This window comes from Nothobranchius furzeri, chromosome 14, assembly GCF_043380555.1.
Source record: "Nothobranchius furzeri strain GRZ-AD chromosome 14, NfurGRZ-RIMD1, whole genome shotgun sequence".
In the NCBI taxonomy this organism is placed as follows: domain Eukaryota; kingdom Metazoa; phylum Chordata; class Actinopteri; order Cyprinodontiformes; family Nothobranchiidae; genus Nothobranchius; species Nothobranchius furzeri.
This window is the reverse complement of record NC_091754.1, coordinates 59431018-59449015: the sequence shown is the minus strand read 5'-3', so window position 1 is coordinate 59449015 and position 17998 is coordinate 59431018. Positions and strand designations below refer to the sequence as shown.

General features: G+C 43.8%; 1 protein-coding gene across 3 annotated transcripts in view; it reads right to left on the bottom strand.

Annotated features, from left to right (window-relative positions):
• Nucleotides 1–6953: 6953 nt before the first annotated feature.
• The window catches only part of scn1lab (sodium channel, voltage-gated, type I like, alpha b), a 70784-nt gene continuing 59739 nt past the window's right edge, over nt 6954–17998 (bottom strand). For all 3 annotated transcript variants that reach the window (XM_070544258.1, XM_070544257.1, XM_070544259.1), the window contains exons 23-27: nt 16596–16649; nt 16336–16473; nt 11752–11856; nt 11375–11645; nt 6954–11289 (exon numbers count right to left, since the gene is read on the bottom strand). In XM_070544258.1, the coding sequence (XP_070400359.1) occupies nt 10097–11289; nt 11375–11645; nt 11752–11856; nt 16336–16473; nt 16596–16649 (1761 nt within the window). In that variant the 3' untranslated portion in view covers nt 6954–10096. The remainder of the gene's footprint in view (nt 11290–11374; nt 11646–11751; nt 11857–16335; nt 16474–16595; nt 16650–17998) is intronic.

Below are 17998 nucleotides of genomic sequence, written 5' to 3'. Positions count from 1 at the left end.
GTCAGGCTCACAACAGCGTTGTGACATCATAATGTACCAGTTTACATCATAGCATACTTCTTAGCCAATAGCGGTGGCAGATTTAAATTAAAATACAGTGCAGAGTTTTTACCTGACAACGGCACAACACTGCCAGTTTTAGGCAGAATATTTAAATTTGAACTAAGATGCACTGAAGTGCCAAATTATTGACGACACGTGTCTGCAGCACGATTAGACACTCGTTTATTTAGTTTATCAGCAAAAAAAAAGTTTATTTGGGGGTGACTTGCTCTTTAAGGGGAATTCTCATCTGTTTTGTTTGATCTCATCTGTAGACATTTATTATAATTGGGGATGTCAAACAACTAATTTTTAAATGTAATTAAACATAGGCTGTGAGTTAATCAAAATTAATCACTATTTCCAAAAATGACTGAAAAAATACCAAATAAAACAAAAGTAAATGAATGCCATCCTCCTTGCGATGATGCCCTGGGCAACTGCCATAAAGTCACATCAAGAAATGCTGCTGATCATTCCAATGATCCCAAATAGACTCACATTAGGCCACATGAAAGCAACTGAACCCAAAAATATATTAACCAGTATATAACTGCACTCTCACACAACACGCCTGCAGCAACAGTTAGGACTCCTCCCTCCCTTTTAAAAGCGTTTTCAGGAGGACATTGTGGTTGTAAAACCACATGCTAGTAGTCTGGCCCCGGTGTGATCAACCAGTTTCTGCAGGAATGTGACGGCGGAACCGGTTCGCAGCGGCGCAAGTCCCCCCCATCCAATAGCGTCACGCTTACGATTTTATAGACTTTTCTTTATGAGTTTAGGGCATGTCTAGCCTGTGTAATAATCCGGGGCTTGGGTGAATCACTTTTGAAAAGTTTTTAACTTACCCGGACACCGAGCTCTCTCCTTCCTCGCTGATGATTCCGACATGCTTGTGTTTAAGATGCTGCATCATCACTGTAGTACTCCCGTGCCATGCTAAGTCTGACCTACAAACGTTGCAGGTAACGAATGTCCGCCTGATTTAACTGAAAATGCTCCCAAACTTTAGAAGTTTTTACTTTTTTGGTTCTCGCTGCTTCTGCCATGTTCCTCCTCCAAACACCTGCCGGCTCTCCCTCGCGCTGATCTGACTTGCTCCGGTCTGCGTGCAACGGCGGGCGGAGGGGCTTTTGGAAGAGTTGTGCGACACAACGAATCGATGACGCAATTCGTTGCCAACGCTTTTAGTAATCGATTTTCATCGAATTTATCGATTCGTTGTTGCAGCCCTAATCTCAGGAACACACCTTCCTTGATCCGGATGCTCAGATCTGCAGTAAAGGACTATCTATGTGTCACGCGTTTAACTTAACTTTACTTTGTCCTTGTGTGAGTGTAAATGGTGATGACCTTGCCATGTCAACATGCTGAAACATATTTCAGTCAATGTAATCATAACATAACATTCATTTCAAACTTCAATCACTCAAGCACAGATTAATGAAAACATTTCATTATACTATAATTATTATAAGTAGCAATAAACAAATGTTTATTTAATGTTCATCCAGCTTATAAGTTTTAAAAGTTCATATTTAATTTAAGAAATCATCCTTTGATTTAGCGACTGATCCGAGCTGCGAATGTTCCTCATTCAGAGGCACGAAGAGTCCTGTAGGACGATGAGGGGAGCTTGGACCTTGAGGAGAGAACATCATTGTTGACATTTTGTTATCGTGTGTTCAGAGCTGCAGAGAGGCTCTGAGTTCCAGCTGATGGGATGAAGGCAGGCCGATTTAAAGGGAACACATGCAGTCTCGTATCTCCATTTTGACCAGACGTTGAATGGTCAAACTGTACCTAAAAACTGACCATTGCTGGATGTTACATAACAAAGAGGGACAAATCCACAGGGGTCTGGATACTTTCCTTAACCACTGTATTTGAAATGTTAATTGTGGGTATTTTGTTTTACAATCCAGTGACAAATCCTCATTATAGTATATTATGGTCAAAAATCAGTATTATATTAACTGATGTAGCGTAATGGTTGTTGGCTCTTTTATGAAAGAGGAACCATTCTACATAATAATCTGGAATATTAATTTTAGCAAATTAATAACCAAATGTTATAGAGATAAGAAGACTCAAAGGTTGTTTTCATCGATAAACTGACGATCATATCCGGTTGTCTGTGTTTCAGTTCAATGAAAAGACAAGTTTAAATTTTAAGAGATTTATTTCTTCAATTTAAACTAACGATTTGAAATGACAATCATAGGAAAACAATCAACATTGGCAATCTTGTTGGACAATCTTTAACAGTTGATATTTTAAGCTTGCACAAATAGACCTTGTGTTGGATGTGCTAAGATTTGAGAATGATGGAATTATGAATGCGTGCATGCAGGTGTCTGAGATTGCTTCAGGGAGAGAAAAGGTGAATCTGAGTGAAAAATGATGTTTTGCAATTAAACTTTGGTTCTTATTAGAAAACAGCATCAGAACGCTATCTATCGTGTTCTGCCTCACCGCACTTAGGACCCTCTTTTAGATCCGGACCTCACAGAAGGATGTGTTCTCCAGAGGACACCTTGGCTGACAGAGAAGACGAAGCTGTGCTGACGGTCCAGTCCAGAGTTGACCTCGGTACACGTTGCTGAAGCGTTTGGCAGATGCGCTTTCTCAAGTTTAAATTAACTCAGAAATCAAAAGACTCTGGGACGAGTCTGCGTTAGCTGGTTGCATTTCAGCTATTCTGTCTGGCTTGACAGGAATAGCGTGGAGGGAGAAAAGGTGCCGGCAGGGCTCCTTTCCCCGTGGCGTTCGTTCCGCACTTCCGTTCTCTCTCTCATTCTGACTAACTTACCAAAACCACTTCTCTTCCCAAAGCAAACTTGTTGTGCGTCAGAGCAAATGTGTTTTGAAGTTACTGTGGATACAGACCTGTGTGAGCAGGTGTGAAGGTCATCGCTAAACATCTTCAAAAACATTTAATTAAGTATACTGATTCATTATAGTTCGTTATGATTACCCAAAGCATAATAATCATTCATTTGATTAAAAATACATTTATAATGAGCAAAGCGATCAAATGATTATTTAACATTTATAAAATGAAGAAAAGGAAGCTTAAGGCTCTGTTTTATTATGACTAGACTGTAAGTGAAGTCCTTCTTCTGAAGAGCAGGTGTTGGATGTTGTGGAGTCCTTCAGACTTGCTGGCGGCTTAGGTCTTAATCTGTGGGTGAAGGTGCTGCGCGACCCAGCTTTGACCCAGCCGGGCAAATACGACCTTTGGCACAGAAACCCATACTTCCTCACGTTACACTGACCAATACAACTGTTTATTGGAACATGGCAGGAATCTGCACAGTTTTGTGATGTTAGCACACACGTTTAAGCTAGCGTCGTTCACTCACTGAAACACCTGCTCACTGTGCAGAAACACACTTGTGCAGTGAACATGTGAACTAGACAAGGACATGGACAAATATTTCTGGCACATTCAGATTGCCATTCTTCACTGGGACCATCAACCGTTGGCTTTTTAGTGGAATACTCAACACGACCATTAAAACGTACGGTTAAAGGTAGCAAATAAGTCATGTTTTTGTTCAGTTATGTCATTTAATCATTTGTTTAAAGCTTCATCTTTAAAAAGCCTCAAAAGAAAACTGAACTTTGATTGTTAACCACCAGATGGCGCCTTGCTGCTTAGAAACTGGCTGTCTTGATGCTTCAGTGACACCACCCATGGTGAGGGGAGCTAAGTCTTTATTTTTCCAGCCTCAGGGAAAAAAACTGGTGTTTATTAAGACCCTCAGACATTTAACCTGATCTTCCCTCACTAACGTAACCCACTGATCACCAGCAGGAGTGCAGCAGCAGGGTGAGTCACATCCATAATTTGCTGCTTCTGTCCTTACTTTTGATGGTATTCCAGCTTGTTGCCACTAGAGTGCAGCATAGAACCAACCCCCGAGTCCCTCCTGTCTGGGTGAGACACCCAGACACACAGATCAGTTGTTTTTACTGACATGTAAATCTGTAAAGCTGCATGTCTATGGCTCACAGCATAACCACATTTTAAGGTTACTTTACAGGTGGTAGAAAGTTAGTGATGCTCTAACAAAGCTCTGTGCAGGCTGTCCAACAGGTTTGATTAGGGAACACAAGGCCACCACGTGACCTGACCTTCCTCCGTTTCTTATATAATCCAATCAACAAGGTGTGCTGGAGGACGGGAGTGCCCGTTTGCCTTTTTTCCCCCCCTGCAATGTATTGTGGGTAAGCCAGCTCGGAGACGATGCTGATCAATCACAGGCAGTGGAGCTGTGATGTTGGGTTGCCAGGCAACAGCAAAGGAGAAGCAAGAGAAGCCCCCGCCCTCCCCCCAGGGTGGGGGTTGTCTCAGATTTTCACCTCTGTCTCCTTCCTGGGTATGCACAGCTTCACCTTCTCCTCCTCCCTGCAGAGCGAGCGGCCCGTGAGTCTGCAGGATGTGAGCCGACACGAGCACACACAGGGACTTAATACGAGGTGTGTGTGTTAATCCGTATGCATTCTAGGAAAATGCTTTTATTTACGCTTATTGACCACTCATGATGGAATTAAACAGGATTAGACTTTTGATGAAACGTCCGGCACAAGGAACCACTTGTTTGACCTTCTGGCAAAGGTTACTGGCCCATTATGTGAGACCCAGCTGTCTTTAGCCAGATAAGAACAAAATAATGAGGATGGACCAATTTCATGGTTCTTTGTGGCGAGTTAACAAACAGGCAGACGTTCTGGTTCGTTTTACTTGTTGATCAAGACCTCTGTGAGGAGGCTAACCTGGCCGACCAAAGGCAGCAGCTTAAAGAAAACAGACAAAACAAAAATAAACATGTTTGAAGTGAAGACAGTTGAATTAAAAATGAGGTGCAATGGCTGACTGGCTGGTGATTTACTCGCAAAATGCAGGCTGAACACAAAAATAGTCTCCTACACCTATCTCCTGCATTAGCTTCTGATAGAAAACAGACGTGAAACTGTAGGATTAGAAAATCCTGACAGATCTAAATCACTCTGTCGCTTCACGTTCATGGACTCACCCATTTTGACTCCCAGTGGGCGTCCAGGAAACAGCAGAACATGTCTTGGCTGGTAGAAGGTAACCGTTAGCATTAGCAACTCCATCACACAGCAGAACTCCTCCAGGTTTGTGACATTTGTGGAAATAAAACATTAGTGATGCAGAGCAAACAGAGCCAGTGAAAGAGTTGTGTTGCTGTTAGCCAATCAGAGGCAAGAAGTCCAAATATAAGGAAATGATCATGTCATGTGACACTCCTCCTGTGCTGAAACAAACACATCTGAGCTTTTTTTCCCCAGAGCATGACTTAAAAGGCACTCATTCCTACTAGAGACCACCGCAGATGTATTAAAAAATATATATGAGCAAAGGACCTCTCCAGGTTTGGGCCCAAATTATAAAACTAGTAGGCCTCAACAAAAAGTTATTTTTAATTTAAAAAAAAAAGCAAAATTACTTTTACTTTTGTTATTTGTACTCAACAGTAATCTAAAGATAAGCATACTGAAAAGACAAAATTCAACATTCTCTAAATCAGTGGTTCCCAACCTTTTTCCCAAGGGACCCCTTTTTTTACCAGTAAAATGTTTGATGACCCCCTCCCATTCTCTCTTCCATTACAAACATTATTAAGAAATGATAAAATTGTTCAAGCACATTTTAATATGCTTTGTTCAATAGATAACAGTAATAGTAGGCTCCAGTACAGAACAAAGTCATTAACAAAACCAAACAGAGCATCAATCATTCCTTTCAATGAACGTTTGACACATAAATAATACACTGAGAAAAATGTACTTAAATGTGTATATTACTGTTTATACTAGATTATTTACTGTAAACGCTGTGATTAATCAACCAGTCCTATCTTTAATGAACTTTTGACACTTGAAAATAAAACAGTGAGCTGAGCAAAATGTTCTTAAAAGTGTGTTACCTTTTCTGTACTAATTATTTCCTGTCTTAATATCAGTAAACTTTTCACTCATGAAAAAAAAGATGTGAGCAAAATGTAGGCTATAAACAAGTAATAAATGAAGTTTTAACCCCTTAAAGTGGAGAGGTCCTGGCGACCCACTGAGAGGCTTTGGCGCCCCCTTGTGGGGGTCGGGACCCCCAGGTTAGGAACCACTGCTCTAAATGCACTTTGGATCCGCAACAACTCCAAGGACCACAAATGGACCCCAGAGCTGCACTTGTACATGCCTGACTAAAAGTAACATCACGGATTATCGGTCGGTTCCAGTCGGACGTTTTAGTTTGGGCACGGCTCTAAAATAACTTTTTTTTCTCATCAATTTTCAAAAAAAAAAAAAAGTTTTATTTCTTTACTATTTTAGTGCCAGGTGTCTGCGGTGATGACTAAATCAAATAAGAACTAAAAGTAATCTTTTGTGAATTTAGCATTTCTGAAAATCACAGTCCTTGTTTTTGACAAACCAAAATGTTATTGTTCTTTAGCAGCTTGAGTGCCAAAGCTGAGTATTTGTTTGAGAGTGAAACAACTCGCACAAAGATCACAGGGATTTTTGACCTAATTTTTCATTTCTTCCTCCTTAGGCTGCAGCCAACCTTCATGCGCATATCAAACCACTTCTGTGCATTTCATTGAATATTTAGAGCGGGGGGAGCGGATCCGAGTCCCTTGAGGGCTGCTAGCCTGCATGTTTTTGTTGTTTCCTTTTCCCAACTCACCTGATTTCAATCAGGAGGCGATTACCAGTTTCTGTAGAGTTGCTGGGCTGCTGAACAGATGCTTCAACCACCGAATCAGGAGCAAGGAAACAGCTAAAACATGCAGGTAAGCAGCTGGTTCCCCACCCCCGATTTAGAGCTTCCTGCCGTGTTCCATAAAAGCTCCCAATGAAAGATCTTTAATGCAGCATTTGCTTCCCAAAATAGGTTTTATTTTGGAAATCTAGATTTTGAGTTTCGTTGCCACATCTTTGGTTATAACAAAAATGAAAAGTCACTTGTCACATTTAGCAAAAACACAGAGTTGAGTGTAACATGAACCTGAATCACATGAATGATCCTGTTTAACCTGCAAAGCAATCATAACTGTGAAATGACATTATTTATGAAAAGAATTAGGAAAAACAACGAAAAAGAGAAAATAAACAAGCACTTACAAAAAATATTTCCTTTATTCTTTTGGCTTTAAAACGATGTTTTGATATGAGCGGACAGTAGTCACTTCCTGCATGCAGTTCACTAAAAAAACACTACAAGCGCGATGAGAGATGGCTACTGATTGCTTCATGGTGTGTATCTTACAGACGTGGGGACCATACATGTGTTTTGTCATGTGTCACGGTGCAGAGAAGAAAAAAAAAACCTCTAGAAAAACAAATGAGACCTGAAGACTGGAAAAATGCACTCGTATCTACAGTAAAAATGTTATTTATAATTGGTGGGACATAAGCAACCTGAAGAGCCCAGTTAGACACAAACACACACTCAGGAAACAAAAGGATGGATTCTCATGAACAAACACTCCTTTCCCTGGCACACACACACACACACACACACACACACATGGTATTACATAGCAGTGGGGATAAAAAGTGCTCTTACATCAAATGTAAGTGTGATGCATACTGTGGGCCCAAATAGCTATAATATTTACAAACCGAACCACTACGTTAAAACCACTCGCTTCTCAATTTAAACAACATGAATGGCATACAAACATCTGTGATATTACAGCCTCTATATGTGATATATTGTCGTGTTCTAGCTCTGTGAAGCGGTTAGAAAGACTCAGTTTCTTTTTATATTTAAGACATTTTCTTTACAGGAGCTTTGTGGGACGTGGAGAGGAGGAGGTGCAGGGGAGGCGTGTGGAGGATAAAGGGGAGCACAGCGAATGCAGGAGACACCGCAACACAACATCAGCAGATGAACCAGCAGGTTGGAGTGTCACTGTGAGAGTCGGAGTTTTGGGAAAATCGCTGCTTAACTTTGCTGCCAAGCGTTAGACGAGAATATTAATACCACTCCTGCAACGGCACAGTGAAATGTTCTCCAAATGAGGTATTTTTGTGAATATTTTCTTTTTAAAATAAAAGAAAATTAACTATATTTGTTTAGGGATGAGCAAAATGAGGGTATAAGATGGAGCTGTCATCTTCCCGTTCAATCTGTTAGCAAGACTGAAAAGAGTGAACTGTTTCCACACGGACCATTTTAGATGTGACACACTCAGGGCCCGATCACTGAAGTGTGTATTCACAAAAAGAAAGTGAGTATAGCTTAAGACATGTTTAGCTCTTATTTTGTCAACATAACTTTAATTTTGTGGTTGCACAGTTCACGCTGATCCCTGGCTGTTGTTAGCATATTAGCATAATGCAGCTAATTTTCAGCTAAAAAACATTTGTTGCCATGTTGCCTAACCCTGTAACCATTGTTCTTCATTAATGTCTGATTGGTGTATTTGTTTCTTGTTCTCAAATGTATTTACCGCAACTTTTACCTGATATTGCAGACAAAACGTGTTTAATGATCTGCTAGCAAGGGACTTGTTAGCAAAACATGTTTAGAAAAAGATGTTGACATTTCTAGATGAAAGAAATTGGTTCAGCTCACAATTTTTACCTCTACTATATCTGCATTGAGACAATTTGCCTGAATGTTTAAATTGTTAAAAGTCAGCGGGCTAACTAACAAGCATTAGCATTAGCAATGCTAAGGAAGCATCCTCATTTACTGACTTAACTGCTTTTTGGTTTTCTATTTCATTTATTTTTTTGTCTACACAAATAAAATGATTACTGAAGGTGAGAAAGGGTGCAACACTCCAATCATTCTTTAATCTCCAAATTAAAAGCACAAATATAAATTATCTGACAGACAGCACTCATCAAGCAGATAGGGGAATCCTCACAAGAATTGCGTGAAGTTAATTTGTTACTGCAACAGGTCAAACAGTCCAATTTATGAGGCAAAGGATTTTAGAAAACTAGAAAATAACATTTTTAGGGAGTGGCGTGTAGTTATGACTTACCGTGAGCTGAGCTGAAAACGAGCATTAAGCAGAATTTAGGTTGAGGGTAAAAACAGGCACTGACTCTGATCAGATCAAGTCTGACTTTAGGTTGTGAATCTGCAGGACTGAGGTCGGTACATTCCTACACTACTCCTAAGAATTAAAAACTGCTGCCTTTAACCAATCAAGCTGGCACAAGAGTGGTGCCAATGGTGTCATCGAAATCTTGGCAAAAAAGCAACCAAGAGCGTTTCCCAAGTTTCTTCAGACGTGTCTCATTTCTCCAGCTTGCATACATTCAGCTTCTCTGCATTTGGAGACACATTTTTGTTGGTTTTCACTCAAACCAGAACCTGGCAGTCCAGATGGAAGCCCAAAACACCAGTGATTACAAGGTATTTGTTCATTGCACTTCAGAGGCATGTTTCAGCTTCATATACAGTATGAGCCACGAGCATTCCAGTACTGACCTGGTTCTGTACGAGTTTCAGGAGGTTGTGGTTTCCAGCATCGACTTTTCTGCCCTTGGTGATTGTACAACATTGAAAGTAGACACATTCTCAAAAGTGATGAAAAAAAAAGTAGAAAACATTCTGTTTCATAAAAAAAGAAATAAAAACAAAAACAAACTAAAATTATGCAGAAAAACTGTTAAGTCATACAGCAGTTTTTAAATTCAAGACACTGGATTGAAAGTAGTAGCAGCAACCACTAGCTACAGACAAATTAACAGTACACTCAAGTGTGTCAGATAGTAACGACAACCAAACAGAAACACCACAAGCGTTTTGAATAGAGGCTGCTCCACGTTTCACTCAACCTCTGGCAGTGTCTTGCTGGGTAACTTGCTTCCACCCCCCCTCTGGGAAGGACCCACATACTGGTCATGAATGTGCTCCCTTTTTCAGCCCTTCCAGGCACAGCATTCCTCGTCTCTGAATAACCGACACACAAGCGCACATCTATCTACCAACTCTAGAAGCTGTAAACAAATTTCCCTTATATCTGATGCATTTTTTGTTCTTTTTTTGAGAAGTCTACTTCTTTCTGTCTTTTAAGTCTTTCCCTTTGTTTTCCTTTTCTCTGTTTTCCTTTTCGTATTTGTCTTTGTCTGACTTGGTCACGCTGTTGTAGGAGGGTGGGGAGGCTGTGGATGGAGTCATGTCTGTTTTATCTGAGGTGGAGTTCTCATTGAACTTGCTAATGACCATCACGTCCTTGTCTGGGTCACGGACACCCTCCTTTAACTGCTCCTTGTATAGGGCAGAGGCCTTTTTCATGGCCTGGCGTATCATGTGGCGGCGGAAGGCTCTCTGGATTACTATGACTGACGTCTCCTCCTGTTTGCGGCGCAGGGTGGTGGTAATGGGTTCGTAGGAAACCTTTGAGGGGTTGGAGGCCATGAAGCGCTCCTCCATCTGCCCACGTAGCATGTCCATCTCACCACCTTCACCCAACACCCTCTTGGTAAAGGCAAACAAGATGTCAAGGCAATGGATCCGCTCACCGCTCACCATCGGCAGGTCCATGGTGATGAGTTGGGTCATGTTAGGCTTGGGAATGCGTAGCGGTGGGTCTAGAGCATCTGCAAAGTCAGAGAGTTTGCTGTATTCCACAAACTGAGTGGCATCAGGATCAAAGCGTTCCCACACTTCATAGAACATCTCAAAATCGTCTTCGCTGAGCGGCTCAGCGCTTTCCTCGGTAGCCACGCTGAAGTTCTCCAAAATGACGGCAATGTACATGTTCACCACAATCAGAAAGCAGATGATGATGTAGCTGACAAAGAAAAAGATTCCCACCGATGGGTTACCACAGTTGCCTTTGTAGTTGTTTCCTGGGTGCTCCATCTGGCTGTCACAGTCAGGCTCCCTCTTGTTCAGTATGGGTGCCAACAGGCCATCCCATCCGGCTGAGGTTGTGATCTGAAACAAACAGATCATGCTGTTCCCGAAGGTTTCAAAATTGAACATATCATCAATCCCTGCTTCTCTCTTGACATATGCAAAGTTGGACATGGCGAAGATGGCATAGATGAACATGACCAGGAAGAGAAGGAGGCCAATGTTGAACAGGGCAGGGAGCGACATCATCAAGGCAAAGAGGAGCGTCCGGATGCCCTTGGCACCTTTGATAAGGCGAAGAATACGACCGATCCGGGCGAGTCGGATAACTCGGAACAGCGTCGGAGACACAAAGTACTTCTCGATGACTTCAGATAAAAACATACCTGCAACAACAAAAAATGATTAATCAGACATGCTTTTACATAAATATCTGCCTGAAAGTGGAAACACCTTGAAAAGTCCACTTACCTACTATTGAAAGGATCACTACCACAAAGTCAAATATGTTCCAGCCAATCGTGAAGTAATAGTGACGCAATGAGATCATCTTGAGTGCACACTCCCCAGTGAAAAGAACAATAAAGACCAGGTTGATCCAGTAAAGGATTCTGTCCGTCTCTTCTGTCTGGTCATCGGTCTCTACCATCATGGTCACCATGTTAAGGCAGATTAGGATCATGATAACAATGTCAAACGCCTGCTTAGTGATGAAGTCAAACACAAAGCCTTGAAACTCATTCTGAAAGCAGGAAAAGGGCAAAGAAAAAGATAGAGTTTTATTCATTTCATTTATTTATTAATGGTCCAAAATCAGGAAAGGACCCAGTTTAGGGACTCAGTCCTACCGTTGGCCGAGGAATAGGCTTCTGTGGTTTCTTGGAACCAAGTTTCTTCATGGCATTGTAGTATTTCTTCTGTTCTTCTGTCATGAAGATGTCTTGACCTCCGAAGTAAAAGGGGCATGCAAAAAATGGTTATAACCATATTCTGTGATCTTTGTTTTTGGATGGGGTTGGGTTTTCGGTTGAAAGACAAAAAAAGGATCTTTTTGGAATACATCTGAATTAAAACAAAACCGTAAATGTGCACCACAGCTTATGAACCACAGCTATGCTACCCCACTGCCAAGTATTAATAATGCAATGAAATGTAAATAATTAAGTAGCTGTTGCAATCTGAAGGTGACTTTCTTTTTTGATGAGATACAGCAAAGTATCGCGTCTTTCAGTCACAAATGAAATAATTACTGTGCCTCACAAACGTCTCCTATTTGAATTTACCGACATTTTGCTCCGCTAAACAGCATTCATCATCTTTTTTACTAAACATGATGTTTCTTGTAAATTCAAGGGAAAACCCCAACATAAATCCTTACACAGAGTGCCAGTTTCCAAAGTGGCTCACATTTCAGCTAGCAGAGTCACAACACTGTCACTAATGTCCCTCCCAGTATCACACACAAGGCCCACATGAGAGCGTCGGTTCTGCTCAGTGAGTGGATGATCTGTGTCTGCAGGGAGGACTGGTGCCAACACTCTGCAGCCATCTGTGTGATGCTTTGGCTGTGGGGTTGGAGCCTCCATCAGCCAAGTCATACGGCCAGCCTGCAGCAAACGCAGCACTACACCGCCACTCCTTTCCCTCCCCCTTCTTCTGGGCGTTGCCAGGCCTACTTGTTACCTCTTGGCTAAACCGAAGGAGTAATTCCAGACTAGCATCACGGGGTGTTTCTTGGTGACTCATGCATCCTCGATGATCCTCCTTTGCGACAGGGTCCTCACAGAGCAGCAGCTGATCATTATTCTGTAGTTCATGTCTTTCTTTGGCACAGCTGTGGGTCTACTTGGTCTAAATTTGTGGTTTGCTTGCTTCGAGCTGTGGCTGTGCTGAGTGTTTGGCCCAGTGTGACACAGCGCCGGTACCTGCTGGTGTTCCGTTTCAAAGAGCAGCGACACTCACCACGCAACATCGACGCTGGATGTGTCAACATTAATGAAAACTTTCTTTTCTTCACAGAAAATGGATCTTTTCTCTGAAAGGTTTCTGCTTCTGGAAACAGTTTATTATAGTGTTGGAATGTTGGAGGTTTACAAGTAAATTTGACCATTTAGTATTAACTAACTACCTGGAAAATGTTTTATAAATAAATCCATGCTAAATTTGATTATTACTTCGACTCCTGTGAAGCTGCTTTGACCTCAGTGAGTGTTTTCACAGCCTCAGAACACAATCTTGACCCATCCATTCATCCATTTTCATCCGCTTATCCGGAGTCGGGTCGCGAGGGCAGCAGCCTAAGGCGAGAGGCCCAGACTTCCCTCTCACCAGCCACTTGGGCCAGCTCCTCTGGGAGAATCCCAAGGCATTCCCTGGCCAGGTGAGAGACATAGTCCCTTCACCGTGTCCTGGGTCTACCTGTAGGTCTCCTCCCGGTTGGATGTGCCCAGAAAACCTCACCAGGGAGGCGTCCAGGAGGCATCCTGACCTGATGCCGAAGCCACCTCAACTGGCTCCTCTCGATGTGGAGGAGCAGCGTGTCTACTCCGAGCCCCTCCCGAATGACCAAGCTTCTCACCCTATCTCTAAGGGAGAGCCCAGCCACTCTTTGGAGAAAACTCATTTTGGCCGCTTGTATCCGCGATATCATTCTTTCGGTCACTACCCAAAGCTCATGACCATAGGTGAGAGTAGGAACGTAGATCGACCGGTAAATCGAGAGCTTCGCCTTCTGACTCCGCTCTCTCTTCACCATGACAGACCGGTACAATGCCTGCATAACTGCAGATGCAGCACCAATCCGCCTATCGATCTGACGCTTCAGTTTTCCCTCACTCATGAACAAGACCCCGAGATACTTAAACTCCTCCACTTGGGGGCAGGACCTCATCCCTGATCCGGACAAGGCATTCTACCCTTTTCCGAATCAAGACCATGGTCTCAGTTTTAGAGGAGCTGATTCTCATCCCAGCTGCTTCACACTCGGCTGTGAACCGCTCCAGCGAAAGCCCTGAGACCTGATCCTCAGGCCACCAAAACGGATGCCCTCCACACCTTGGCTGCACCTAGAAATCCTGTCCATAAAGGTTATGAACAGAATCGGTGGCAAAGGGCAGCCTTGGCGGAGTCCAACTCGCACTAGGTACGAGCCCGACTTACTGCCGGCAATGCGGACCAAGCTCTGACACCGGTCATACAGGGACCTAACAGCCTGTATCAGAGGGCCTGGTACCCCATACTCCCGGAGTACCCCCCACAGGGCCCCCCGAGGGATGCGGGCAAACGCCTTCTCCAAATCAACAAAACACAAGTAGACTGGTTGGGTAAATTCCCACGCACCCCCCAGGATCTCCCTAAGGGTATAGAGCTGGTCTAGTGTTCCACCGCCAGGACAAAAACCACATTGTTCCTCTTGAGTCTGAGGTTCAACAATCCGATGGACCCTCCTCTCCAGAACCCCTGAATAGACCTTACCAGGAAGGCTCAGGAGTGTGATCCCCCTGTAGTTGGAACACACCCTGTGGTCCCCCTTTTTAAATAATGGGACCACCACCCCGGTCTGCCAGTCCAGTGGGACTGCCCCCGATGCCCACGCGATATTGCAGAGCCGCGTCAGCCAACACAGTCCCACAACATCCAGAGCCTTAAGGAACTCTGGGCGGATCTCATCCACCCCTGGAGCCTTGCCACTGAGGAGTTTTTTAACCACTTCAGTGACCTCAGCACCAGAGATTTGACAGGCCAACCCAAAGTCCTCAGACTCTGCTTCCTCACTGGAAGACGTGTCGGTGGGATTGAGGAGATCTTCGAAGTATTCTGCCCACCGATCCACAACATCCTGAGTAGAGGTCAGGAGCACACCGTCCCCACTGTAGATAGTGTTGGTAGCGCACTGCTTTCCCCCTGAGGCGCCGGATGGTGGACCAGAATCTCCTCGAAGTTGTACGGAAGTCTTACTCCATGGTCTCCCCGAACTCCTCCCATGCCCGGGGTTTTGCCTTGGCGACCACCCGAGCCGCGTTCCACTTGGACTGCCGGTACCCGTCAGCTGCCTCTGGAGTCCCACAGGCCAAAAAGACCTGATAGGACTCTTTCTTCAGATTGACAGCATCCCTAACCGCCGGTGTCCACCAGCAGGTTCGGGGGTTGCCACCACGACAGGCACCGATGATCCTGCGACCACAGCTCCGGTCGGCCGCTTCAACAATGGAGGCACGGAACAGGGTCCATTCAGACTCAATGTCCCCCGCCTCCCCCGGAACATTTAGGAAGCTCTGTCGGAGGTGGGAATTGAAGCTCCTTCTGACAGGAGATTCTGCCAAACATTCCCAGCAGACCCGCGTGATACGTTTGGGCCTGCCTGGTCTGACTGGCATCCTCCCCCACCATCTGAGCCAACTCACCACCAGGTAGTGGTCAGTTGACAGCTCCGCCCCTCTCTTCGCCCGAGTGTCCAAGACATCAAGCTTGGACTAATGTCTTTTGCAGGTCAGATGAAACGACAATAAAGTCGATCATCGAGCTGCGGCCTAAGGTATCCTGGTGCCAAGAGCACATATGGACACCTTTATGTCTGAACATGGTGTTCATTATGGACAATCCATGACTGGCAAAGAAGTCCAATAACAAAACACCACTCGAATTCAGATCAGGGGGGCCGTTCCTCCCAACCACACCCCTCCAGGTTTTACTGTCGTTGCCCACGTGAGCCTTAAAGCCCCCCAGCAGAACGAGGGAGTCACCGGAAGGAGCGCTTTCCAGCACCCCCTCCAAAGTCTCCAAAAAGGGTGGGTAGTCTGAACTGTAGTTTGTTGCATAAGCACAGACCACAGTCAGAACCCGTCCCCCCACACGTAGGCGGAGGGAGGCTACCCTCTCATTCACTGGGGTAAACCCCAACATACAGGCACCAAGATGGGGGACATCTAGTTTTCCCACCCCTGCTCGGCGCCTCTCAGTGGGAGCAACTCCAGAGTGGTAGAAAGTCCAACCCCTCTCAAGGAAACTGGTTCCAGAGCCAGAGCCATGTGTTGAGGTGAGTCCGACTATATCTAGTCGGAACCTCTCAACCTCACACATCAACTCAGGCTCCTTCCCCACCAGAGAGGTGACATTCCATGTGCCAAGAGCCAGCTTCTGTAGCCGAGGATCAGACCGCCAAGGTCCCCGCCCTCGACTACCACCCGTCACACACTGCACCCGACCCCTTTGGCCCCTCCCATGAGTGGTGAGCCCATGGGAGGACAATCTTGACCCTTTATGGACATTTTCAACAAAGTACAATAACAGTTTTATACATTTTTGTTCTGTTTATATTAAATAAACAGAAAAGTGGCAAAAGCCTCCTTTACTTTTTGTGTTTAATGTGATGGAGCTATACGACGAGAGAGAAGCCTACAAATTAGACACGATAACCAATTAAAGCTACTTATCTTTTTCTTCTGCTGGTTGAAGTTGTCGATGATGACACCGATAAACAGGTTCAGGGTGAAGAAAGATCCGAAGATGATGAAGATGACAAAGTACAAGTACATGTACAAGTTGACTTCATACGCAGGCTGGTCCTCCACCTATAGCCACAAACAACAGAAACACTCATGAAGAAGCTAAAATTACACATCAGATGGAGGTTTATTGGCCAAAGAGTGAAACTCAGTTTATAAACGGTTCTGTGAGGCATGGGGATGCTTACGTTTCGTGAGTCCACAGCTGCATACATGATGTCCATCCAACCTTTAAATGTTGCCTGAAAACAAAATGGAAAGTTTCCATCTGAGCCCAAAGGAAGTTGTCCTTTGTTATAGTTATTTACAGCCAGTGATCTTCTTACTGTTGTTCCCAGTTTGATTGAACATTTTATATTTATTAAATTAAAATTATATTTAATTAACATCCTTATGGGTAGGAATAAAATGGAAAAAGGGTTGTCCATGGTTTTAATTAAGATCAGATAATCCAAAACAAATGTGTTGTTCTTGATAAACTGAAAGGGAAATGAAGACCATAAAACAATAATTCAGGTGGTTAAAAGCTTCCAGATACCAGAGTTGAGCCAACAGCTTGTCAATGCAAAATAAACTCATCCAAATGCTGTTTTATAACCTTAAGTTCTTCCCACTACACACTCATCCTGACATGCTAAATGTTACAGTTAACTAGAGTTAGCTAGCTTAATTAATGCTATGTAAATAGGCACATTTAGAGAAGCTAGCAGTGACATAAATGCTCACAAAATAGCTTCTGCGTGACTCACGGTTTAGTACGTGTGACTGAAATTATTTAGGAAAATAGGAAATCCACTCAGACTAGCAGTTAGCCTATCAATCTGGTCAGAACTAATGTGTACTTTTTCAAACTACCGCTGTTCAAAGGGCCATAAGTATAGCTTCTTCATAGAACCTCTCTCTAAAAGAGGTGAACTATCCCTTTAAGGCGCTGTGTTTAACAGTTTATTTGACCAACGTTTTCTGGTATAGGGTTAGGTGTTTCCCCCAGCTCTCCCGTCACAGTTTTATTTCTGTATTGGATGATTTTTGTCAGAACCCAAGTCCCCAAACCAGCCTCTCCCAGCTAGCCGACCTCCACCATGGACCACAACTCCCAGCATGCCCCTCGCGGGAATTCCCTCCACGTCGCACCTACGTCACGAACCACGACTATATACGGAAGTCGCCTCCCCAGCTCACCGCTCAGTCATCGTTTCTTCGGATCTATGATCAGAGTTTCCAAGCAAACGATCCATCTTACGAACTCTCAGCTCACAGTAAGTGTTCTTACTTACTTCTGGAAAACCCAGCATTTCCGTGTCACTTCATTGACGCTCGAACGCTCGGGGATTCCTAGATTAAACCGTGAGCCGGCGTTTCACCAACGGCATCACTTCCGCGTCTGTGAGACCACGCTCTCTACAAGCTCAACTCCCGTATCCAGCTGACCAGTCTGACAATTTTTAATAATTATTACAACTGGGGCTGAACGATGGTTTTCTGATCAAAATGGCAATTTCCAACCACGTGCTCCTGTGATGATCAAAGCTGCATTTTTTTGCAGTGTTCCTGACTGACCCGGGATCTGTCTTGAATAACAAATATGACA